The sequence below is a fragment of the Anguilla anguilla genome, chromosome 16 (assembly GCF_013347855.1).
Source record: "Anguilla anguilla isolate fAngAng1 chromosome 16, fAngAng1.pri, whole genome shotgun sequence".
Taxonomy (NCBI): domain Eukaryota; kingdom Metazoa; phylum Chordata; class Actinopteri; order Anguilliformes; family Anguillidae; genus Anguilla; species Anguilla anguilla.
The window spans coordinates 4,947,804-4,971,117 of NC_049216.1; the positions used below are offsets into that span (position 1 = coordinate 4,947,804).

The following is a 23,314-nucleotide window of genomic DNA, read 5'->3' on the forward strand; positions in this document are numbered from 1 at the left end:
TTGTTGTTTCAGTCTCAATTTTCTCTGTTGTGGATGGTTTTTCAGTGGTTGTAGGAGCTGTCTGAGACGTTGTAGGTTTTACCTCTGTTGTTGTAGGTGGCACAATTGTTGTCTCCGTGCTAGTGGATGGTCTTGATGATGTCACAACAGGAGAAGTGGAAGTCTCAGGTGGTACTACTGGTGTAGTGACTTCTGCTTTTGTTGTTGAACTTGTGATTTCTGAAATTGGAGTTGTGGATGATGTTTCTATGATAGGACCAGTGGTTGTCCCTGTTGGTGGCTTTGTTGTTTCAGTCTCAATTTTCTCTGTTGTGGATGGTTTTTCAGTGGTTGTAGGAGCTGTCTGAGACGTTGTAGGTTTTACCTCTGTTGTTGTAGGTGGCACAATTGTTGTCTCCGTGCTAGTGGATGGTCTTGATGATGTCACAACAGGAGAAGTGGATGTCTCAGGTGGTACTACTGGTGTAGTGACTTCTGCTTTTGTTGTTGAACTTGTGATTTCTGAAATTGGAGTTGTGGATGATGTTTCTATGATAGGACCAGTGGTTGTCTCTGTTGGTGGCTTTGTTGTTTCAGTCTCAATTCTCTCTGTTGTGGATGGTTTTTCAGTGGTTGTAGGAGCTGTCTGAGACGTTGTAGGTTTTACCTCTGTTGTTGTAGGTGGCACAATTGTTGTCTCCGTGCTAGTTGATGGTCTTGATGATGTCACAACAGGAGAAGTGGAAGTCTCAGGTGGTACTACTGGTGTAGTGACTTCTGCTTTTGTTGTTGAACTTGTGATTTCTGAAATTGGAGTTGTGGATGATGTTTCTATGATAGGGACAGTGGTTGTCTCCGTTGGTGGCTTTGTTGTTTCAGTCTGAATTTTCTCTGTTGTGGATTTCGGTTTTTCTGTCGTCAAAGGTGCTGTGGGAGATGGTGTGGGTTTGACTTCTGTTGACTCCGTTGGCCCTGGTGTGCTTTTTGTTTCCCCTACTGTGGTCACTTTCTGTGGCGATGTTGAATATTTTGTTGTAGTTTCTTTTGGCAATGTGAATATGGGCAATGTTTGTGTTACTGGCTTGAAGGAAGTTTCCCTTCCTTCTTCTGTTGTTCCTGATGTCTTTTCCTCTGTTGTGGATGGTTTTTGAGTGGTTGTTGGACCTGTCTGAGACGTTGTAGGTTTTGCTTCTGTTGTTATAGGTGGCACAATTGTTGTCTCCGTGCTAGTCGAGGGTCTTGATGATGTCACAACAGGAGAAGTGGTAGTCTTAGGTGGTATTATTGGAGTAGTGAATACTTCTTCTGTTGTTGAACTTGTGATTTCTGAAATTGGAGTTGTGGATGATGTTTCTATGATAGGGACAGTGGTTGTCTCCGTTGGTGGCTTTGTTGTTTCAGTCTGAATTTTCTCTGTTGTGGATTTCGGTTTTTCTGTCGTCAAAGGTGCTGTGGGAGATGGTGTGGGTTTGACTTCTGTTGACCCCGTTGGCCCTGGTGTGCTTTTTGTTTCCCCTGCTGTGGTCACTTTCTGTGGCGATGTTGAATATTTTGTTGTAGTTTCTTTTGGCAATGTGAATATGGGCAATGTTTGTGTTACTGGCTTGAAGGAAGTTTCCCTTCCTTCTTCTGTTGTTCCTGATGTCTTTTCCTCTGTTGTGGATGGTTTTTGAGTGGTTGTTGGACCTGTCTGAGACGTTGTAGGTTTTGCTTCTGTTGTTATAGGTGGCACAATTGTTGTCTCCGTGCTAGTCGAGGGTCTTGATGATGTCACAACAGGAGAAGTGGTAGTCTTAGGTGGTATTACTGGAGTAGTGAATACTTCTTCTGTTGTTGAACTTGTGATTTCTGAAATTGGAGTTGTGGATGATGTTTCTATGATAGGGCAGTGGTTGTCTCCGTTGGTGGCTTTGTTGTTTCAGTCTGAATTTCTCTGTTGTGGATATTCGTTTTTCTGTCGTCAAGGTGCTGTGGAGATGGTGGTGAGGTTTGACTTCTGTTGACCCCGTTGGCCCCTGGTTGGCTTTTTGTTTCCCCTGCTGTTGTCACTGTCTGTGGCAATGTGAATATTTTGTTGTAGTTTCTTCTGGCAATGTGAATATGGGCAATGTTTGTGTAACTGGCTTGAAGGAAGTTTCCCCTTCCTTCTTCTGTTGTCATGATGTCACTCCTGAAAAGGAAGTTGCAAGATCTCTCATTACAATGTTTTTTGTGCCGCAACAGTCATACACATTCATACACCTGCTTGTATACAGCTAATGTTCAGTTACACTTTTGACATTATATCAGAAGTATTTGGGAGAGTAATTTGTATCCCAGTGTTGTCATTTCAAAATGACAAAATAATTATCTAATATGCTTTTATTTGAGATTCAAATAGTCACAAAAATTGACTGATGTGAAATATTCAGCAGCATGTTAAAGTTTTGTTTTTGTTACTTAGGGTTGACAGTAGCACATGCCACTCATGGCTTAATTTCTGTTCAAAAATGCAAGGTTTTACAATTTTTTCATGCTCTGGAAAACTGGTTTTCTAATTTGGCTCTGTCATAAAATTCCCCTGTAGGGCTGATTTACAAATATATTTAGCTGTTACAAACCTTTTAGCACAAGCAAAGCTTGTAACACAACCAACCTGGCACACCCATGTACAGTCCTATTTGGCATAAATCACCTAAACCTACCTGTTGTTGAGAAGACAAAGACTGTTGTCGGTGGTGCTGTGGTATATTTGGCGGGTGCTGTGGATTCTGTGGTCCTGGGTGGCGTGGTTGGTACTACTGTGGTGGTGGTTGCACAATGATACATAATCCCTCTCAATTGTTCCCTTCTTTCCGCAGACAGGCAGTGATACAACTGTCGTCACCATCGGTAGTGTTGTAAATGGTAACTCCCTAAGGGTAATTATTTCCTTTGTATATGCAGTAACAGGCTGTGAAAATGAGAAAAGAGTTATATTTACTTGTCCGATACATTCAACCATGTGTTTCTCACACCCCATCTTTATTATTATAGTATTAATATAGTTTTATGAATATTAGCTTCACCGTTTGTCATCATGACTGCAGAGTATCCAGTCACTTGCACAGTAGCTGTAAGAAAAAAAGTAAATTGGTGCGTTATCTTTTTCTTAAATTGTGTTGTAAGACATTCTTTGGAGCACAGTAAATATTTAACTGGAGTTTTGAACAGTGTTGCCATCATTCCTTCTGCTGAAGCACGTATAATGTGTACTGAACAAGTGTGGCATTAGGAGATTAAGGTTGGCATTTGCAAACACACAGTACCCAGATTTGCTAGCTTATTTATCAGGAACTATAGCTATCTATTTGCTTTTCTTCAGTCTCTGGATTTTTATCTTTCAGTGTCATGTTTTGCAGGAATTATGTGTCAACGGAGAATCCCGTTCAGGCAGGGCAATTTTTCAGTTGAAAACAGGATTAACTGGGATCCTAGTACCGGGCCGTGTTTGCTGATTGTCCAAAAAAAATGTGATCTTACCAGGTCTCACAGTTCTTTGTGGATGGGACACTCTGTCCATTGGTGTAGTGATTTCCCTCTTCATCATAGCAGCCACAATCTTCACTCGGCACACATTTCATTGTGTCTTCATCTAGGAATGGTTTGTCTGCAGGACACTTTGGATAGCAGCCTGAAAAGATAAAGTCTGTCAGGATAGATTCTTTGATCCACATTCAGTTAAAATTACTATGAGCAGTGCATGACAGTTAGTTAACTGTAGAAGTTAGTATAGAGCTGCCATTTGTTTAGAAACAACTGAACATAACCTTTTCAGCCCAATATGGTTATTTAGCATGTTGCAAGATTTCCTAAAGGGCTATTTCTGCCCACCAAACAGTTGAGGTCCTTTAAGGCAGAATTAGAAAGTCAAACATTAATAAAAATTGATTATGTGAAATGTGTAAAACCCTATATAGTGTGAAAGTTTCTCCTTCACTAGTATTATTACATTAAAGCCCTCCACCAAATCCCAGACAATGTTCAGTCGGTAATAAATCATAGTATGTCGTAACATTTTACTCTTGCAATGCAGCATGTGTGGACACAGGTTCATTTAGCTCCATTTAAGTAAAAAATGTTAGGAACATTGACTTTCAAATTTTTTTTTTTTTAATAAAATTTCTTTATTTCAATTCTACAGTTACAAAACAGGGTGAAGCCGCTTCAAATCCCTCCACCAACTCCCCTCCCCCTTCAATCAAAACCCCTGGCTTCCCCCCACCCCTGCCCACCCATGTTATCCCCCCCACCCCACCCCCCCAAAAAAATAAAAATAAAATAATAATAATAATAATAATAATAATAATAATAATAATAATAATAATAATAATTGGATCGACCAACAGACAGACAGGCAGACAGATAGACAGCCAGGTGGACAGACAAATTTACAGGTAGACAGGCAGACAGATAGACAGGCAGGCAGACAAACAAATTGACAGACAGACAGGCAGACAGACAGACAGACAGACAGGTGATCAATAGACTGAGAACTGGATATTTGCAAACAAGAGTGGGATCAGGTTATACTGGAGAGGGTAGCTAGCCATGACTTCTGACATTTAGATAGGAGAGAAATGAGATAGAGGTAGTGCAATAGTGGAGAGGGAAGAAGAAGGAAAATAAAAAACAGAAACAAAATAATAATAATAATAATAATAACATCAACAACAACAACAACAATAATAATAATAATAATAATATAATAATAATAACAATAGTAATCATAATAATAATGACAATAGTAATAGCAGCAATAATAATAATAATAATAATGACACTAGTTGCTGGGAGATGGATAAGTCAAATAAATCAAGTTATGGAGGGGTATAAGTATTTCTGTGGATGTGTTTTGACCATTGCTGATGGTGATAACAATAGAAACAACAATAATAATAATAATAATAATAATGGAGAGAAAAAAACAGAAACAATTGACTTTCAATTTAAAAAATGAATGTTATTTGTTTCTTTTTGTACCCCAAGGATATGGAAAAAGAAGATACAGCTGGGGTTTTGCTTTAAAATTTCCTTGAAATAGCAAGAGTAACAAAAGTGAATGTCTTTATTGGCAAAAATGAGACATTCTTGTTGAGGCAGCAGTGCATTTATAATTACATCCATAATGATATAACCTCTTAAATGATCTCCTTTTCATTAGATACTTGCTAACATGCTAAAGTTCCTAATCAGCCACACAAACTATAGCATCAATAGCTGAGTAAAATGAAGTATGGTTTTAAAATTGGAGTGCAACTACAAATTGTGTAAAGAACTAGAGGAAATAAATGTTACCCGTGATAACTGGAAACAGATTAGGGGGGAAACTATTACCTTCAAGGGCAGGAATCTGTTTTGAGCAAATCCCTGAAGGATTCCTGCAGGTTTTAACGCAGGGGGCTCCACAGGGCTTGTAGTGCCATTCACAATCATCAGGGCCATTGTAGTAATCACAGAACAGAGCTACATGGGATAGAAACAAATCAGTCGTATACATCCACATATTCGTGTGGTCAACAGCTTGTCACTTTTCCAGTGGAATTTTTAAATTAAAACTATATGTAACTGTGGTACATATATGTATAAATCACATTCTCAAGAGTAAACATGGTAATCTAGAGCCAAAGCACATTTGCAAAGACAAATTTGCCCAGTTTGCCCAGTAAGATGGTGACATGGCACATTAACGTCAAGTGATGCTCTGATGCATCAATGGCTCAGCTTGCTCTGAATGTACCACAGTGCAAGCTGCAAGGTTACTTTACATTATGGTATTTCTCATGTTGCTCCTCTGATTGCCATTTGTCTCTATGCTGTGATGTTTGGAAGAGTTTTTCATGCACTTGTTGGTTGGGGCCAAATGTTTTATTGGCCTTGGGGCCCAGAACCAATTTAAACTAGCCGTGAGTGGTTTTATAATTAAATGTGGTACTGGACAAGATAGGCTGTATTGCATTTTCAGTTTTTGTGAATGAGAGAACAACAGATCACAGTTGTTGTGAACCCAGGTTGCTGCTCAGGGTCATATGAACACATTTTCATTGCGGCACAGGGCTTTTGCTTGTGTGGTTTGCTGTGACTCACGGCAGATTTGGGGAGTTCTCCAGGCGACGCACACTCCAGCTTCGTTGCAGGCCTGCGCGTAAGACGCCACAGCCGTGCAGAAGCACTCACAGTCTCCCCCGCTGTCACACGCGCACGAGTCGCTCACGCACGCATCGTAGTACTGCCCAGGGTCCACCTTTCCAGAACAGTAAAGATTTTCTGCTTCAGCAAATCACATTTTTCCATTTACATGCATTTTATACCATCAGAATTACTTTCAAAAGTATAGGAACATATTTAGAAAATACATTTTTCATTGTACTCACATGGAAGTCACTGTATAACCACAAGTGAATAACGCCAGATTCTAGAGTTTAAATCTAAATTAAGAACCAGTCTAGGCCCGACCACTAAGTCATGGTATGACAAGGATAGATACAAACATGCTAAAATATTTCTAATTTTCAAATACCTAAAAACAACTGTATGTCTACAAACCACAATCAAAAACAGTGGAGGCCTAGATTGCTTTGCTGGTGACACAGAGCTTTAACAATACGAAAGTAGCAACCCATATATGCAATACATCCATGAAAAAAAACATTTCAAATGCAGTATATATATTTTTGAATGCTGCCTATCCCTGGAGTACGGTAACCGTGGTATGTGGCCGTTGTACCTGTGAGTGGCAAGTGCTGAACACATTGCTGTTGATGATGCTACACTGCTTCTGGGCCCAGGCTTGTCTGTAAGGGTTTGATGTGCAGGGGTCTTTTATGAGCTCTGCATCGGGGCAGGTGGGAGCCACCTTCCAGCTGTTTCCAAAATCCACAGCGTTTGCTACCGGTGACTGGCTCCTGGTGGTGAAGTCGTTGTTTCCGTTGCCATCGTAGTTTCCACACAGACCACAAACACGACCCTGGAGAAGAGATTAAATGCACACATGCATCTTTGGCCTGGAGCACTGCAATGCTAAGTGTACACGCGTGCGTCTGGCCTAGCAGCTATTTTGTCGTGGTCTTCCTAAGAGTGACAGCGACAAAATTTAGTGAGTGTTCGTAATTTTTAACATGGATATTCCCCAGTAGGGCTGCTTTTTGCCAACAATGAGAATAATTATGTTTTCCCCTTAACTTTTGTATAAATAAAAGTGGACACCTGGAAACGCATTGATATACTGTATCAAAGAAAGTAATTACCCTGTGCGGTGCACACACAGGCATGCAAACATGTCATTGCATAGTGATGCCCCAATACATCATCATATTTTGCATATTTAAGTTGCTTTGGTGACAAATTGATCAATCACTAATGTAATCACTTTCCATGAAAAATACTTACCTCAAATGTTGGGGCAAGTTTGATGAACATGCTGGTCTTTCTGTCCCATATTAGGATTAGGCCATTGTTTGCCTCAACCACCAGGTATATCCCCATGGTTCTGATCTTGAATGGAATCTCACTGCCAGTCTCCCTCTGTATCACATGGTACTTTCCTTCAGCCAGTACCAGCTCATTACCCTGAGAAAGAAATGACAACCATGCTGACAACAATGGAAGCTGAAGGTTACTAGCTACAGTATCTATTTCTTCAACATTTGGGTTTGATTTTCCTTTCTGTTTGCAAGCGAGAATTTCAATAAATAAAGTGTTTAATAAATGTTTTATTGACATTTGCAAACTTGAGGCACAAATTTCTACCAGCAGCTATAAATTAGGCCACATCACTAATTACTATCTTTGTGGTGTTTCACATTGTGATTGGATGGAAGATGGGTTAAACTAAAAAAACCAAAGGAACTTTAAAAGTGACTATCTAAGTCACTCATTAGCTGGTTACCTACTAACTGTTTACAGCAATTTTCTTTGATGCTTTATAAACATTACCAGACATATTATATTAACATGTCAGTCATGATAATATATGTAATGCCGATATGCACATGTTAAATAGAGTCAGTTTTGTAATTGTAATATCTTACTAAGTAGTTGTTTTGCACCTGACCCATTGTACAATGGCTTTTAGGTAGGCTTCTGGTTTAAATGTTCTGCTATTTTACTAACGTCAGACACACAGGCCTGCAGTACATACCTCCAGATAGAGCTTGATGGCCTTAGAACAGGTGGTGCCAGTGGTTCCGCAGGGTACGTTCTCAGTGACCACCCTGAAAGTTCCATTAATGCTCTTGCTGCAGTAATCCTGCAAAAGTTGCACATTTGGGTTCAAGTTCAGGAATATTCACATTTGTATAAGTGTGGTAGTGTTGCTCAGTAACTAGCTTCTGGCACTAGACCAAGGATTTGCAGATCTAAATTCTAGGTCAGGGCACAACATCAAGCTACTTAATTTGGATTGCAAAAGCAAATCTCCTAATAGATTTAAGGAGAAGAGTGATTTATGGAGAGAATCGATATAACACATTATGCTTTCCCAAGCTACGTTTCTGTCTTGCTCATGAATATATTTCGCTGTCAGTTTGCAGTTTGTCATTTATTATAAAATGTACCTGAGTGAGGGTATATTCACACCCTCCACTGAATCTGAACCTTTTCTCATCAAAGGTGATGTAATTGCCATCTCCATATATGGCACAGGTCCCATGGCACTCATTAGATGTACACTCCCATTTGCTTTTCTTACAGGTGCTGAAACGATAACAGTAACAAAATACAGGGATGAGATCTTTCCTGATTGGTCAGAAATGCTTGTTTTCAGCACCTATTTGTCCCAAGGGTCAAAAGTATTCGGCTTTTTTTTCCTTTTTTGCTTAGCATACTCTTCTGCTAACAGCTGTCCATCCATCCATCCATTATCTATACCCGGGGTCAGGATTGCAGGGGGTGCTGGCACCTTTCCCAGTGTGCATTGGGCAAGAGGCAGGATGCTGACAGCTGTCAGAGAGTTCCTAAACTCTGAGTCACATCCCTGAAATTATGATAATATGCATTTCAAAGGAGCATCGATTTATAAAATTATGTGCAGATCAGACTTACCATTTGTTGCAGGAAACTTTAATTTTGGACCCAGGCTGGTATGGAACACCATTGTGGATACAGGGGCAAGTTTCCTCTTTTACACAGCCCCCCATCCCATCAGCCACCAGTCCTTCAGGACATACGCAGCCTGAAATGCACTCCGTACTGACCTGTGGTGGAAAATCGCATCACAAAATCATCACAATCACTTGTGCACCTGTAAAACACTTTAATTTCATGGTTTTCCATGTGTAATTGAACATTTTACTGCTATCGGCGTAACCACTGCTGTATGTCCACTCTCTAATCCCGTCTGAATACACAAAAATGGTAAATTATAAATCTGGACTGATTGGCTTGCTAACTAGTACAGATTACAGGTTGAATAAGCATTGTCAGGCTATCATATGCTGCTTTTCTCAACATTTCAAGCAATTGAATGTGTTCTGTGAAACTGATTATTCATCAGCATCAGTTTAGGGCAAGTACAGAGCAGATCAGCTCAGCGATATTTATGGACAGGTTAGGGTAATAGTTTGGGCAAAATACCTTGCAGAGTACAAAGTTAATGGGTGAACCTTTTAAATAATTAAAGCATTTTAATTATATTATTATTCATTTATCATTATCGAGTGACTTACAGTATAAACTGAATGTGGAAGATAAGTAGCTGAAGCTGTAAGTGCTGCTGGGTAGTCTGTAGGAGGTAAGTGAATAACTCACGCACTCCATGTTGAGTGTATTGTACTGTAAATGATGCTGGGTGGTGTGTAGGAAGGTAAGTGAGTAACTCACGCACTCCATGTTGAGTGTATTGTACTGTAAATGATGCTGGGTGTTCTGTTGGAAGGTAAGTGAGTAACTCACACACTCCATGTTGAGTGTGTTATACTGTAATGCTGCTGGATGGTCTATAGCTGCTGGGTGGTCTGTTTGAAGGTAAGTGAGTAACTCACACACTCCATGTTGAATGTATTGTACTGTAAATGATGCTGGGTGGTGTGTAGGAAGGTAAGTGAGTAACTCACACACTCCATGTTGAGTGTATTGTACTGTAAATGCTGCTGGGTGGTCTATAGCTGCTGGGTGGTCTGTAGGAAGGTAAGTGAGTAACTCACACACTCCATGTTGAGTGTATTGTACTGTAAATGCTGCTGGGTGGTCTATAGCTGCTGGGTGGTCTGTAGGAAGGCAAGTGCGTAACTCACACACTCCATGTTGAATGTATTGTACTGTAAATGATGCTGGGTGGTGTGTAGGAAGGTAAGTGAGTAACTCACACACTCCATGTTGAGTGTATTGTACTGTAAATGCTGCTGGGTGGTCTATAGCTGCTGGGTGGTCTGTAGGAAGGCAAGTGCGTAACTCACACACTCCATGTTGAGTGCACTGCAGCTCCTCTGGCACTCAGACCCTTTGGTCCCTGATTTGGTCCCCTCGCAGTTGAATAACACCATGGGTGAGACGCAGGTGGCTGTGGGAGATGCAGAAAGGGCTTTATATTTCCTGTTTATTTCTGTGTTACTGTTTATTTCCTGCTTCTAAAATAATGCTTGGCCCTTTCCCTTTCAGTTGAAATAGAACTGTAAAAATGGATTTATTGTTTACAATTCTATTAACCTATAATTGTATTGTGTCAATTTCAGTGTGTTTAGCTGAAGTTTAAACCTCAGAACTGCTGTACAACCGGAACAGCTAATCCTTATTTCATTGATTTAGAAAAGATGCTCCAGTTGCACTGCAGTTCTGTGGCCTAGTGGTTTAAAGCAATGGTTAAAACTCCAGCTCAGCACACTGCAATTGACCCAACGGTGTCCAGCACAAAAAGTCAAAATAAACTTATCTTGTGACTGGTTTTCAGTGTTAAGTGCTCGTGCTGTCTTGACTAATTAACTTCTGGTTTTGTACGCATGTCCACATTTTTACATCTATGCCATTGAATTTATGTCTTTATATTCAGTATGTGGCTGAATTCACAGTCAGATGTTTTAGATACAGAATGTACTGTATTTAATCGAAATTGAATTGAAATTGATATCAGATAAAAATTGAGATTAAAATTAGAGACTGAGATTCAATTATACTTACTTTGTATCAGTTCTTCAGCCCCAAAGCAACTCAGAGATCCTTTGCTGCAAGTGCTGCAAAATGGAGACAGTGTACGATTGGCAAAACAAAAACAAATATTGCAATGCACTGAGAACAAGTGTGAACTATTTCTTCATTGAGCTGCTTTTCATTGAATTTAATAATATTAATAATTTATGATCCAATTTATGATGCACGGAATGTCTTCTGCTTCTCTCTGCAGAAGAAACATTGTGGTCACTTAGACAGAAAGTGATCTATCATGGGCTTTTATCATCTGGAATATATACTGAATTGTATTATATGTGCTGTTTGTTGTGTGTAATTGTTGCTTTTTTATTGTAAACCAAGAGCTTAAATAAAATTTCCCTCATGTATAATCAACAAGAAAGATTAGTATTATACAATACAGTCGGTATTTAAGGATTATCAGGAACAAACAGAGACTCTACTGTCACTGACATGCATAGAGAAACTCTACTGTCCCTAACACAGACACAGAAACCCTACTATCACTAACACACAGCAAAGGCCTTACCATGTAGCCCCGTTCTTGATGATTGTCTCTCCTGCTTCAACCTCCACCCCCTTGTGGTAACAGGGACAGCTTGTGGCAGGGACACATTGGTTTTCTTGGTTCATGTAGGTTCCCTCTTCACAACCGCAGCCGTCCACAGGTAAGAAGTCTACCTGGCAGGTGTAGTCAGGCTCACTGAGAGAGCGGCAGGTGCGCTTGCAGCAGGTCATGCTGTCCTGAAACACCATTGAGCTTGGGCAGCTGGTGTATTTATCTGAGAAAAGGAAAAGATAGAAAACCCCATTTTAGTATCGCTTAGCCTGATCTGCCCTGCTTCTCTTTGTCTGATGAAGTTTGACCTACTGCAGAAATGATTTCTCCATCCTTTGAGTATGATGCCTTTGACGGCACAAGCATGGACGTAGGAAGTGATTGCAGCACACATGCAGTCTTCGCTCTTCTCGCAGTTGCAGCTGTCATGCATGCATTGCTGAGGGGAAGAGGGAGTCCGCCATCAAAAATAACTCTCTGACAAATGTGTTATGTGGGACTGAAATTCTCCGGCTGGGATAATGATCATGACCTCTTCAGAAATTAAGGCATTTAAATAATTATGTGTGTAATGACTTACCATTCTGTACTTGTCTGGGTTTATCTCAGAATGGCACCGGGAAAATGGTCCCTTTGATTCTGTCAGGAAGGAGCACCAGTGCGTGGCATATCGCTCTGTGGAAAGGTGAGACACAAATGCATAAAAATATGGAACTACATTTCCTTTCTTTGGTAAAATATCATCATACTACTTTAAAATATCATGTTATATACATGCCAAACACATACTTCCTTTCCCTAAAATGACAAATGTGAGAATGAAGGACAGAAGTAGGGTTCCAGAAGAGCTGTGGTGTTCATGTTGTCCTAGTCATGGAGTCACTATTATAGTGTATACGTTGTCATAGTCATGGAGTCACTATTATAGTGTACATGTTGTCCTAGTCATGGAGTCACTATTATAGTGTACATGCTGTCCTAGTCACGGAGTCACTATTATATTGTACATGTTGTCCTAGTCATGGAGTCACTATTATAGTGTGCATGTTGTCCTAGTCACGGAGTCACTATTATAGTGTACATGTTGTCAGGATGTCAGAGTTGGCGTGCAGGTTGTCATTGTGATGGCGTCACAGCAGTAGTGTACAAACCATAGCCCAGGAGGCACAGTTGTACTGTACATGATGTCATTGGGAGTTACAGTAAATATTGTCACGGGGAGTCCTAGCTGTGGTGGTCATAGCTGTAGTTTATATGCTTTCATAGTTACCATTCTCCACGCTAAGACTGCAGGGGTCCTCAGTGCTGCCCTTAATATCGGGGCAGCTGGACCTAGCCTTCCAGGTGTTGGCGAATGCTGCTGGGGTGCTCTCAACCAGTCCAGAAGTGACTTTGAAGTCGTCCGTTTCCATATTGTTAAAGTTTCCGCACAGACCTGAGGGAGGAAAGCACAAGGTACTGGGCATTTGTAAAAAAAAAAAAAACCATTTCCCCAGCCAGCCATCCACTAGCCTCCAGTGAGGGTCATACATTTACGGTACTATGAGGCTGACTGGGTTGACCCTCTCAGCATCAAAATTCTGTCTGTTTCTGGAGATATGCCAGGGATGATAATATAGAGATGATGGTGATATCACCTTTTGCTAGAAGCCAGAGAAGAGTTCCACTAGTCACGGGGTACATTGATAACACATAGAAAAATGCCAATGGTGATTGGGAATACCTACTGCCTATATTTCTTGGATACTATCAGGGATCTTGGAAGTATGGCAAAAATAGCTTGGAAGCTTGTGTATTGCTAATAAACCCATGATCAATTATGGCTTCCGACAAATCATGATCTGCTTTAGGTGGGCTACAAGTCGAGGTGGCAGTTCAGCCAATGCTTCCATCAACCTTTTACTCAGATTTGTTCGAACCAGACTGCAGTAAATCAATCTCACCTATTCCAGAAAGAGCCTGCAATTGCGCTCAATGTATGTGAGAATTTCAGGAAATAACCAGGCAGTACCTTACAATAGTTTACCCATATTACCTGTAATTACCATTTTTCCAATAACATGCTATTGATAGATTTTGAATATATATTGGTTTTGAAAATATCACCAGTAGTAAATTGTGTTAAATTTATTCTGAATAATAAAGTTATTGCGAGCACTTACCACAGGTATGCCCCTTGTATGAGGGGTCTAAGGTGATGTAGGACCTGCATGACTGGAACCAGCTGGATCCTCAGCTGGAGCCCGTACTGGTGTCGGCAATGATGTAGAATGTGGATGGCTTGAAGATGGTGACCTGATCTGCAATGTAAATGATTCTGTTAGAATACATCCATTTCTGTTCATTACTAGCTGACATAAAGCAGAAATACGGCAACAGCCTACCTGTAGAAAGTGGCAGTGGAGCTACTAAACTATTTACAGAGACAGCTCCGTTTGGCTGGATGGAGATGATCTGTGGGATGGAGAGGAAGTGAGTAGGGAGACATTTAACATTCTACAACAGCTGCCTTAAAAATATGTCCTGGCTGGTACACCAATGATGGATATGGTGGCCAGTAGTCGCCACTGGATGCCAACCCTGGTGCGTTGTTGCATTTGATCTAATAATCTAATACGCTAACTATTGCTAATCAATCAGCGGCTGGGTCACAAGACCCAAAGAGGTTTAAAAAATAAAAAAAATACAAATTTCAGTCTTTACTTAAATGACGCCTAAAAGGATGCAGAGGAAGGAATTACTTACAGTATCTAGGACTCGGATGCTCACAGCCTTCAGACAGGTCTCTGTGTCGCTTAGGCCACATTTTTCTAAGTCTGCCAGAACTGTGAAATTGTTTCCTTCGCGTTGCTAAGGGAAAAGGATGACAGTGGACAGTGACTCGTGTGTTGTTTTAAAGGAAATGGAATTGTTTTCTTTACCCTTCATCAGAAGCAAAGCCCCCTCTCCCAAAAGTGACATTTCACAAACTCTTATTTTTCGAAAGACAATTCACGCATTCCACAGTTAAAATTTTTTTTTTTTTTTTACAGATTGCCTCAATCACATCCATCCATCCATCCATTATCTATACCCGCTTATCCTGGGCTGAGGCCTTCTTTCTCTCTCTCTCTCTTTCTCTCTCTCACTCTGTCTGTCTATATAAAGGAGGATGCAGGACACAATGTAACAGTAACTTTTTTTTAAAGTAATTTTTTAATAACTAAATTTCAGCATTCGGCCTGGAAGTAACGTACCTTACTGCAGCATCAGAGTGTATGATTTGCAGAGTGTGTGCTGTTTATGGAACTTGACCCTAACCATGCCTTTGACATGTAAAATATAATGATGTCAGAATCACAGACTCTATGGGCACTAACCTTGACCAGGAAGTAGGAGCACTGCCCATTAATGCTGTAGGCTTTTCCGTCGAAAGTGGTGATATGTGACCCACCCTCTACAGAACAGGTTCCAGGGCATTCCAGTTCCTCACAGCTCCACTCACCCCCAGAACATGTACTGGACAAAACAGCTTGTATTTTAGTTAATTATCACTAGGTCACAATGCTTCACAATGCTTACCTGAATAAAACTGTGGATGCTAGCTTTTGTTCTGGCCTTGTACTATGACACCTGATTCAACTAGGATCCAAAACTGACAGTCTTATTACTTCAAAGATTTGGTTCAAAACACTGTAACAGAAGTGTTTTCATGTTTCTTATAATCATATGTCATATCCTTAAGCCAGATTTTTTGTTTATTGTATTTTGTGTTCTGTGTATATACTTATTTATTGTAGGTTGCCTCTTGGCCAGGACACCCTTGCAAAAGAGATATTAATCTCATGAGGACTTCAGTTAAAATAAGGTACAGTATGCAAACAATAATAACCATTGTCTTTAATACAGATCAAACATTAGTTGAATCAGATGCTTTAGTGCTGAGTTTTTTGGGTAAGAAAAATGAGGTTGATGGAAAAGTGCAAGTGATTGAAAATGAATACTGGGAAAAATAATGCCAGAAATAATGGACACACTTAACTTACAGTAACACTGCAGTTGATTTTGACATTTCACAGAGCATTTCACTCACCAAGTCCTGCAATTAGTTTTGTAAGATTCTCCTGAACCGTATGTTCCTCCATTATAGGTACAAGAGCACTGCTCTACTTTGATACAGCCAGACCGCTTGATGTCATCAAAAACAGTCCCTGAAAGATAAAGATTTTTAACATTTAGCATTGCTAACTCCGAAACTGCAAACCTAATTATGCCTGCAGCTACAGAAGAGCACTTAAATTTTTCTGCACCTCTGAATGCACATAATGTGTTTATGGCAGATATATTTTCATAATGCACTAAATGTCTTTTTTGTCATTTAGTGCATTCAGTTTCAGTGCAATGAATGACATTTCTTTTTGTAAAGTGAGAACTCAGGCATTAAACTCATGAGAGGTAATCATCAGTTGCTTTAAAACTACTTTTGAAAGCAGTAGCTATTGGTCATTACTCATAATTGAACCTCGTCCATCACCCTCATAAACTTGGGGTATGATGAGCCTCACCATGTTAACACTTTGATATGAGGTAAGCCCACCCAACTCACAGGATGTGTTTTGCTAACAAAGCAGAGGTCAGTTATAATAAATCATGATTTCTTGCACTGAGGTGGCAATTCAAACCAGAAAGTTCTCTGGTGGTCCATCAGCAAATAACTTGATACTGGCTAAAGCCTGTTAGAAGCAAACAGGTAGCATGACTTCTAGTAGAAACCATTCTCAAGCAAATTGCCCATTCCAGACTCTGGAGCGATAGAGACTACTGAACATGGGAGCATTTACCAGGTGGGCAGAAGCAGCCGTCAGTACAGTGCTGGTCACACATCTGGCTTCTCTGTGGGTTAGAGCAAGTGTCGATGCACGGGGTTCCACACTCCTGGTACTCCATGTTAAAGGGACAGGATTTGCCTGTGTGCCACAGTGAAGCCAGTCAGCCATGACAAGATTGAAATCAAAAGGTATCATCAACCTCTTTCGCAGTATGTTTACACAGTCAATGTACATATACTCTGAAAATAAGACCCCAGCGTATTTACAAAAGATTTTTCTTGCATGAAATGTATGTTGTTTTATACATCTGTGGAATGCATTATAAAATTATAGGGTATGTAAAAAATATGCTACTAAATATTAATCCAGTTTTATTTTTTCACACTGATGTTGGCTAGGTTTATCTTATAACATATATTTTGTTCATATTAAATACTTGATATGTAATAGATGATACATTTTCATCAGTGTTTTTGAGGAAGATATAATGTCACTTGGATTGTTGTGTGTGCGTTGGAGGAAAGTGGAGAGCCACGTACTGCAGAATTGCTGGGTCCTCCACTGCTGTGGCTGTCCACCAGCGTGTACGCACTGTCGCGAGTACTCCGAGATGGTGTTACACAGGCAAAAAGAGCTGCTGCTCTGGTCGCAGTTGCACATGTCAGAAACGCAGGCTTTCATTAGGTAATCGCTGGCCACCAGGTCCTGGCAACTGCTGAAGGCCTCTTGGGACATTAGCTTCTCGCAAGCCTCTTGCTGCAATGATAACCGCCCAGGGATGTTCAAGGTATAATACAATACAATTACCCCCCCCCCAAAAAAAAAGTAAATAAAATTTTTTGCGACTAACATTCCAGTAACATATAGCTGCGTAACTATTTTTCACAATTTGGGGAAGGTCCTTTCCAGTTTCAGCATGACAATGCCAGGGCACATGGGTAGGTCCATAGAGAAATGGTTTAGGTGAGAACAGTGTGGAAGGACTTGAGTGGCCTGCAGAGAGCCATGACCTCAACCCCATCCAAAATCGTTGGGATTAGTTGGAAATCCAGCTTTGAGGCAGGCCTAATTGTCCAATCAGTGCCCGCCCTCACTAATGCTCATCTGGCTGAATGGAAGCAAATCCCTGCAGCAATGCTCCAACATCTAGTATCAAGCCTTCCCAAAAGAGTGCAGGTTCTAATAGCAGCAAAGTGTGGACCAACTCCATATTAATGTCCATAGTTTTGCATGAGATGTTGAATGTCAGTTGTCCACATACATTTGGCCATGTAGTGTACATAAATGCAAATGCATAATTAAAATGCATGTATTTGAAATGCTGCCCATTCTATAACAGACAGGACAAATCCCAAGACTGAATGAGCGATCAAATGCTCTTATGACTGGTCAGACGTGTTGCTGTGTGAAATGAATGGATGTAAAAAACTGAAAATCTATCAAATGGTAAATGGACTGCATTTATATAGCGCTTTTATCCAAAGCGCTTTACAATTGATGCCTCTCATTCGCCAGAGCAGTTGGGGGTTAGGTGTCTTGCTCAAGGACACTTCGACACGCCCAGGGTGGGGTTTAAACCGGCAACCCTCCGACTGCCAGACAATCGCTCTTACCTCCTGAGCTATATACGCCCTATCATACTCTTGTACTGCACCAGGTGCAGGTTCTTACCAGCTCCACAGTGTTGCAGCTCTTTTCAGGCAACGGTGCAGGTTCTTCACAGTTTTCTGTGGGGCTGTCCATCCTCCAGATGTTAGCAAAGTTAATAGCAGATAATTTTGCACCTGTAAGTCATGAGAAGTTTGGAGGTTAAGCTCTGAATATATATTTTAAAAATTACACCCAGATATACATAGAATAAAATGTTAGTTCTGTCTCTCTTCACAGTTTTTTTTAGCTGCAAGCATTGGTGAATTTCACAGAGGTTCAGCAAAAATTTACCATCTTTATAGAACTCATCGTAGGTCTGCACCCCGTTAAAGTCACCGCAGAGCCCACACGTCTGGTTTCTGAATTTGTTGTCCATTTCCATCTAGAACAACATGAGAAATGTGACTTAAACAAAAATCAGAGAGTTCAGAGTTGTATTGTTTATCTTAGGAAACAGAAAATATTCCCTGGAACACAAGCATTATATACAAAACCATGACCACATTTTTCTAATTTTACATTACATTATTACATTATTTTTTATTTTGGTGCTTTAAACAATTATGATTATATCATTTTCATATTATATACAAATATTTAAAAGTTTATAAAAATGAATCCTTACATTCTTTTTACTGTGTACTTTGGATATTTGATGATATAGACTATTTTAATTTGTAAATGTGATCAAATAATGGCCATTTCAGCCAGAGGCATGCTTAACCACAGAAATTGCCAGTTCATGCATTAGTTTGCCAACAGGACCTTTGACAAAATCATGCACACATTCACAAATATCCCTGGGCAGGTATGTGTTTATCAAATCAATTGTCAAGGTCTGTCTTTCCTAAAATGGATTATTTGTTTATACTTAACATAATGTACATACAGTACACAAGGAACAATCCATTGTGGTTTCAAGATCCTGCTCTCTATTGGTGGAAAACAGCCAGTGGGAATTATAAAAGAGAAACATTACTGCTTCAGTGAAGTAAGATTAGTAAGTCATGCTAATACACACGAGTATGACTGCGCACAGGAAAGCATGCCAATATGCATTCACAGCATGTACTACATGCCTTATAAAGGACACTGCACACACTGATCTTCTTGTGCTTCTCATATATGTAGGATTAACGGGTCTGTGCTTTACGTTTCCGGTTGGCTTGAAGATGCCAGGCTCAGAGACTGAATTGGATATGACCCTCTCTGAAGAACAGGCCGCTGCTTTTCTTGGTTGAGACAAGCAGAGCAATATCTACCTTCTGTATCTCCATGCCAACCATATTCTAGGAGAAATCCCCCTCCTGGTCAGTTGCAATCCAGCTGTTGCCTTCTCATTTAGCAGAAGATGGAGATCATCTTGTGGTCCAACATCAGCTACACAATTTGAAGCACTGCTGTCTAGTCTGTCTCTCTCAGCACATAGATAGAATGCTAGAATTTCTGCATCTTTTTGTTCTGAGATGTCAAACATGACAGTTTATGGACCAGGAGTGCTGCATGACTGCCTGAGAGACATCCACACTCCCATGTGTAGGGCGGGGTTTTGGTGGGATTCTCTGGGCTAGGGCCGAGTGTGGTAGGGTGTACTGTGGGTGAGGGGGTCAAAGGGAACTGGCACTCTCCTGGAACACCCTCCATATCAATACCCTGGAGCTAGAGACCAGTCACCTCTCACTACGAGACATCTCCCCAATATGCCATTTGCCTGTCTTTACAGGACATCTCCATAAAATATGAGTCACCAGTCCCTACAGGACATCTCCCCAAAATACCACCCACCTGTCTCTGTGGGACATCTCCCCAATATACAACCCATCTGTCTCTATGGGACATCTACCCAATGTACCATTCACCTGTCCCTACAGGACATCTACCCAATATACCACCCACCTGTCTCTATGGGACATCTACCCAATATACCATTCACCTGTTTCTATGGGATCTATTTCCAATCCTGCAGGGCTGATTGGTTCATTGGTGTCATTAAAAAAACGCAATAATGATTATCTTGTTGTTACTGAACTGGTGGAGAATAGGCTGACATCGGCTTCCTCAGAATGTGCCATTGAGATGATATATACACATATAGGCCTAGCAGCAGTATTTCCATAGGCAAGAAAGGTTCAAATAAAGTTAGAGCAGTTTTGAATCTATGTTACGATCATTACAAAACATGATGAGGACGATTTATAATATTTGGCTAAAATCAAGTAATAACAGATATAAGATTAAATAAGATGCTGTGTTCTCTGTGTGAATGGCAGCTGCCCAGCTAACGAATCACTCCTAATAGGTGTGTTCATAGATAAGTGTGTGCAGTGTACTTTCTAAGGTTTGTGACATGCTGTGTATGGGAATAAACAAACTACCATGTTCCTCTGGCAAACCTAGGCCTCAGAATAACACATTTGATTAAGCATGTTTAGACCCCCCAGTTTCAGTGTATTTTTACACGGCATCACAAGCATCATACCAAGAAGGAGTCATCCCTGTTCCATGTGGCAACCAGGCCCAGCTTGCATGTAATCTTAAGGTGCGAGGGGGTTGGCTCAATAAGAACTCCAAGCTGGCTGTATGGCAAGATGACCCTGAAAGATATGGAAGTTGGTTAAACTCACAACACAAAATAAATATATATTTGGCATTTTACCAGTATAAGAGGCACATATCACACATACCAGTTAGGCATAGCTGGGATGCTGGCTCATTAGGCTTATTTTATAAGCACAATACTTGATATTTGGGTTAACATTTGAATATTGGAGTGTGTGTAAACATAGCCGTAGTTAGTTTAGAGTACTACCCAGATTAAAACTAACAGTGCTTAGCTCAGAGTTCAAGCTGCATTCCTGGCTCGCCCATTCGGGAGCTAAGGATACCTGTTTTCATGGTAATAAACTACTGCTATGTGAAATTGCTGTTGTCAAATGTATTGTTTTGATCCACATTCAAACAGTGAATAAAGGCATTCAATGAGTTATATTCAGAGTGGATCATAGGGGGCAATAGTAGCTATATGTGCCTTTTAAAGGTACATGTTGCACATATATCAGGAAGAAAGTTTTTGCACAATTTTGAGATATTGGCAATATGTGGAATAGCTTTCCAGGAGGAAACTCTTTGGTTGTTGAATCCCATCCATGATGCCATGTTGGATTCGCTTAATTTGTAGATAAAAGACAATCCGAGATGGTATAAATGGCCTGTTCTCATAATTATTTGTAAGTTTAAGATTTCCCAGTTCTCACTCGTTATGGTTGACAAGGACTGAGTCCTTGGTGAGCTCCACCACTGTCCCGTCCAGCTTCATGGTGATCTTGCTGATGGTGGGCAGGCCGTCCACCACTTGCCTCCTCATCTGGATGTTGAACTCTTCGTAGTCGCTCTTGCACAGAGAGCTTAGGACAAAGTTACAGGTGGAGGGCACTTGGATGACATCCCCATCAAAAGTCTTGAAGTGGTAGTTTCCCCAAGTGCTGCAAACTCGGCCATTGTGAGCAGGGCTCACTCCTTGGGCCAGAGAAAATCATCATCATCATAAACGTGACATCACAGATTTTTAGTAGAACATTCCTTTAGGTAGTAAATGTCAGTAACAGACAGTAAGTTGTGGGAACACACTTCCAGACCTTACCTGAGATCACCGATAACTTAGTGATGGAAGAAGTCTTATACACGGACTGAGAAGAGGCTACAACACAATGAGGAAGAAGTTAGCTGCACTGTTTTTTCTTTCTACAACACAGCCAAAACTGTAACTCAAAACAGTAACTTGGGCAATAATGCAAAGCCTTATTGTTTTATGAAATATTCATTTTTTTTGTATTCATAACTCACATTGTTGATCATCTGAACCAACTGTGGAGAGAAGCAGTGGAAAGAATTGTATTCATCATATTTTATATTACATATTCTCAATAAGTCACATTAAAAACATGTTTATTAACTCAGATTAGTGAAATTAGTATGCTTTGAGATTTGCAGGTTTTTAAAAGTACATTTTGAAAAAGATTTTGAATTTAACTCACGATGTATATTCTACCTTATGACCTGAATTTATATTTAGCACGTACTGATGTTGTAAAACGTTCTTCCATAACAATACAAACACTTCATTTCCTATCAAGGGAATAATAATCTGGTTATTTTTGTAATTGTGGAGCTGTATCTTAAGCATTAATCGGGAGCAAATGTTAAAGCAGTTAACATTAGAGTTGCAAAAAGATGTACCGACCTGTCAGCCCAACAGACAGCAGCGTCCAGGCCAGGAGTCGTAAGAGTGTCCCCATTCTGCTGTGGGGATTGGAACGTTCTCAGGACTGGTGCAATGGAGTAACGTTTCCACTCAGACTCTGAGTTTTATACCCTGACTTTCTGAGGAGGGACCAAGGAAAGGTGGCATAGGTGGGGTTGGCAAGTAAATTTGAATATGTCAAGATGAATGGTGACTCTTTGTTTAATTAAGTGTATGTTCCCTCCTTAAACATTAACTTTAACAGCTTGTGTTGATAGATTTGTTCCATGTAAAAGATCTGCAAATTCTTTCTTTTTAAACTATTTACATATAAAATGTATCTCATTTAAATTTCTATCTGAATTAATATTTAAAGATTTATTTATTGTTAAGGTGTATCTTGTATTTATTACATTATCTTTCCAATAACACAGTCAGTGATGTCATAATAATAGTATGCTCTTATATGTTATAGTATCATATAATTGATATGATGATGATTATAATGATGATGATGATGATTATTATTGTTATTATTATGATTATTATTATTATTAATATTAGTATTCATATTATTGTTAATAACAACAATAATAATTATTATCATCTTTATCATCATCATGCATTTGTCATTCATTATAACAATAATAATAATAGGAAGAAGAAGAAGAAACAGAAGAGCATGTGGTAGGAATAATATAACCTTAAAATGTGAATAACAAAACGTAAGTAATAAAAAGAAATGTTAAAAACCTCACTGTGCAGCAGTATGAACATTATTACATTACACTACTGTACATGTTGCACAAAAAAGTTTTAAAAATGTGGCAGTAGTTTTTAACTGTACGGTAAAAACTTCATAATGTAGTTGCTGCATTGCTCTGTATTTCCACGAGGCTTTGCAGCATGGGATTACTTCTATCTGTTGGCTGGGATTTT

At 39.9% G+C, this 23,314-nt stretch overlaps 1 protein-coding gene across 1 annotated transcript in view; it reads right to left on the reverse strand.

Annotated features, from left to right (window-relative positions):
• Positions 1–22,458, reverse strand: part of LOC118215543 (mucin-2-like) — a 161,065-nt gene extending 138,607 nt beyond the window's left edge. Inside the window, exons 1-3 of the mRNA XM_035396439.1 lie at positions 22,376–22,458; positions 21,979–21,999; positions 21,776–21,832 (exon numbers count right to left, since the gene is read on the reverse strand). Of these exons, the coding sequence (XP_035252330.1) occupies positions 21,776–21,832; positions 21,979–21,999; positions 22,376–22,430 (133 nt within the window). The 5' untranslated portion in view covers positions 22,431–22,458. The remainder of the gene's footprint in view (positions 1–21,775; positions 21,833–21,978; positions 22,000–22,375) is intronic.
• Between the last annotated feature and the right edge of the window lie 856 nt (positions 22,459–23,314).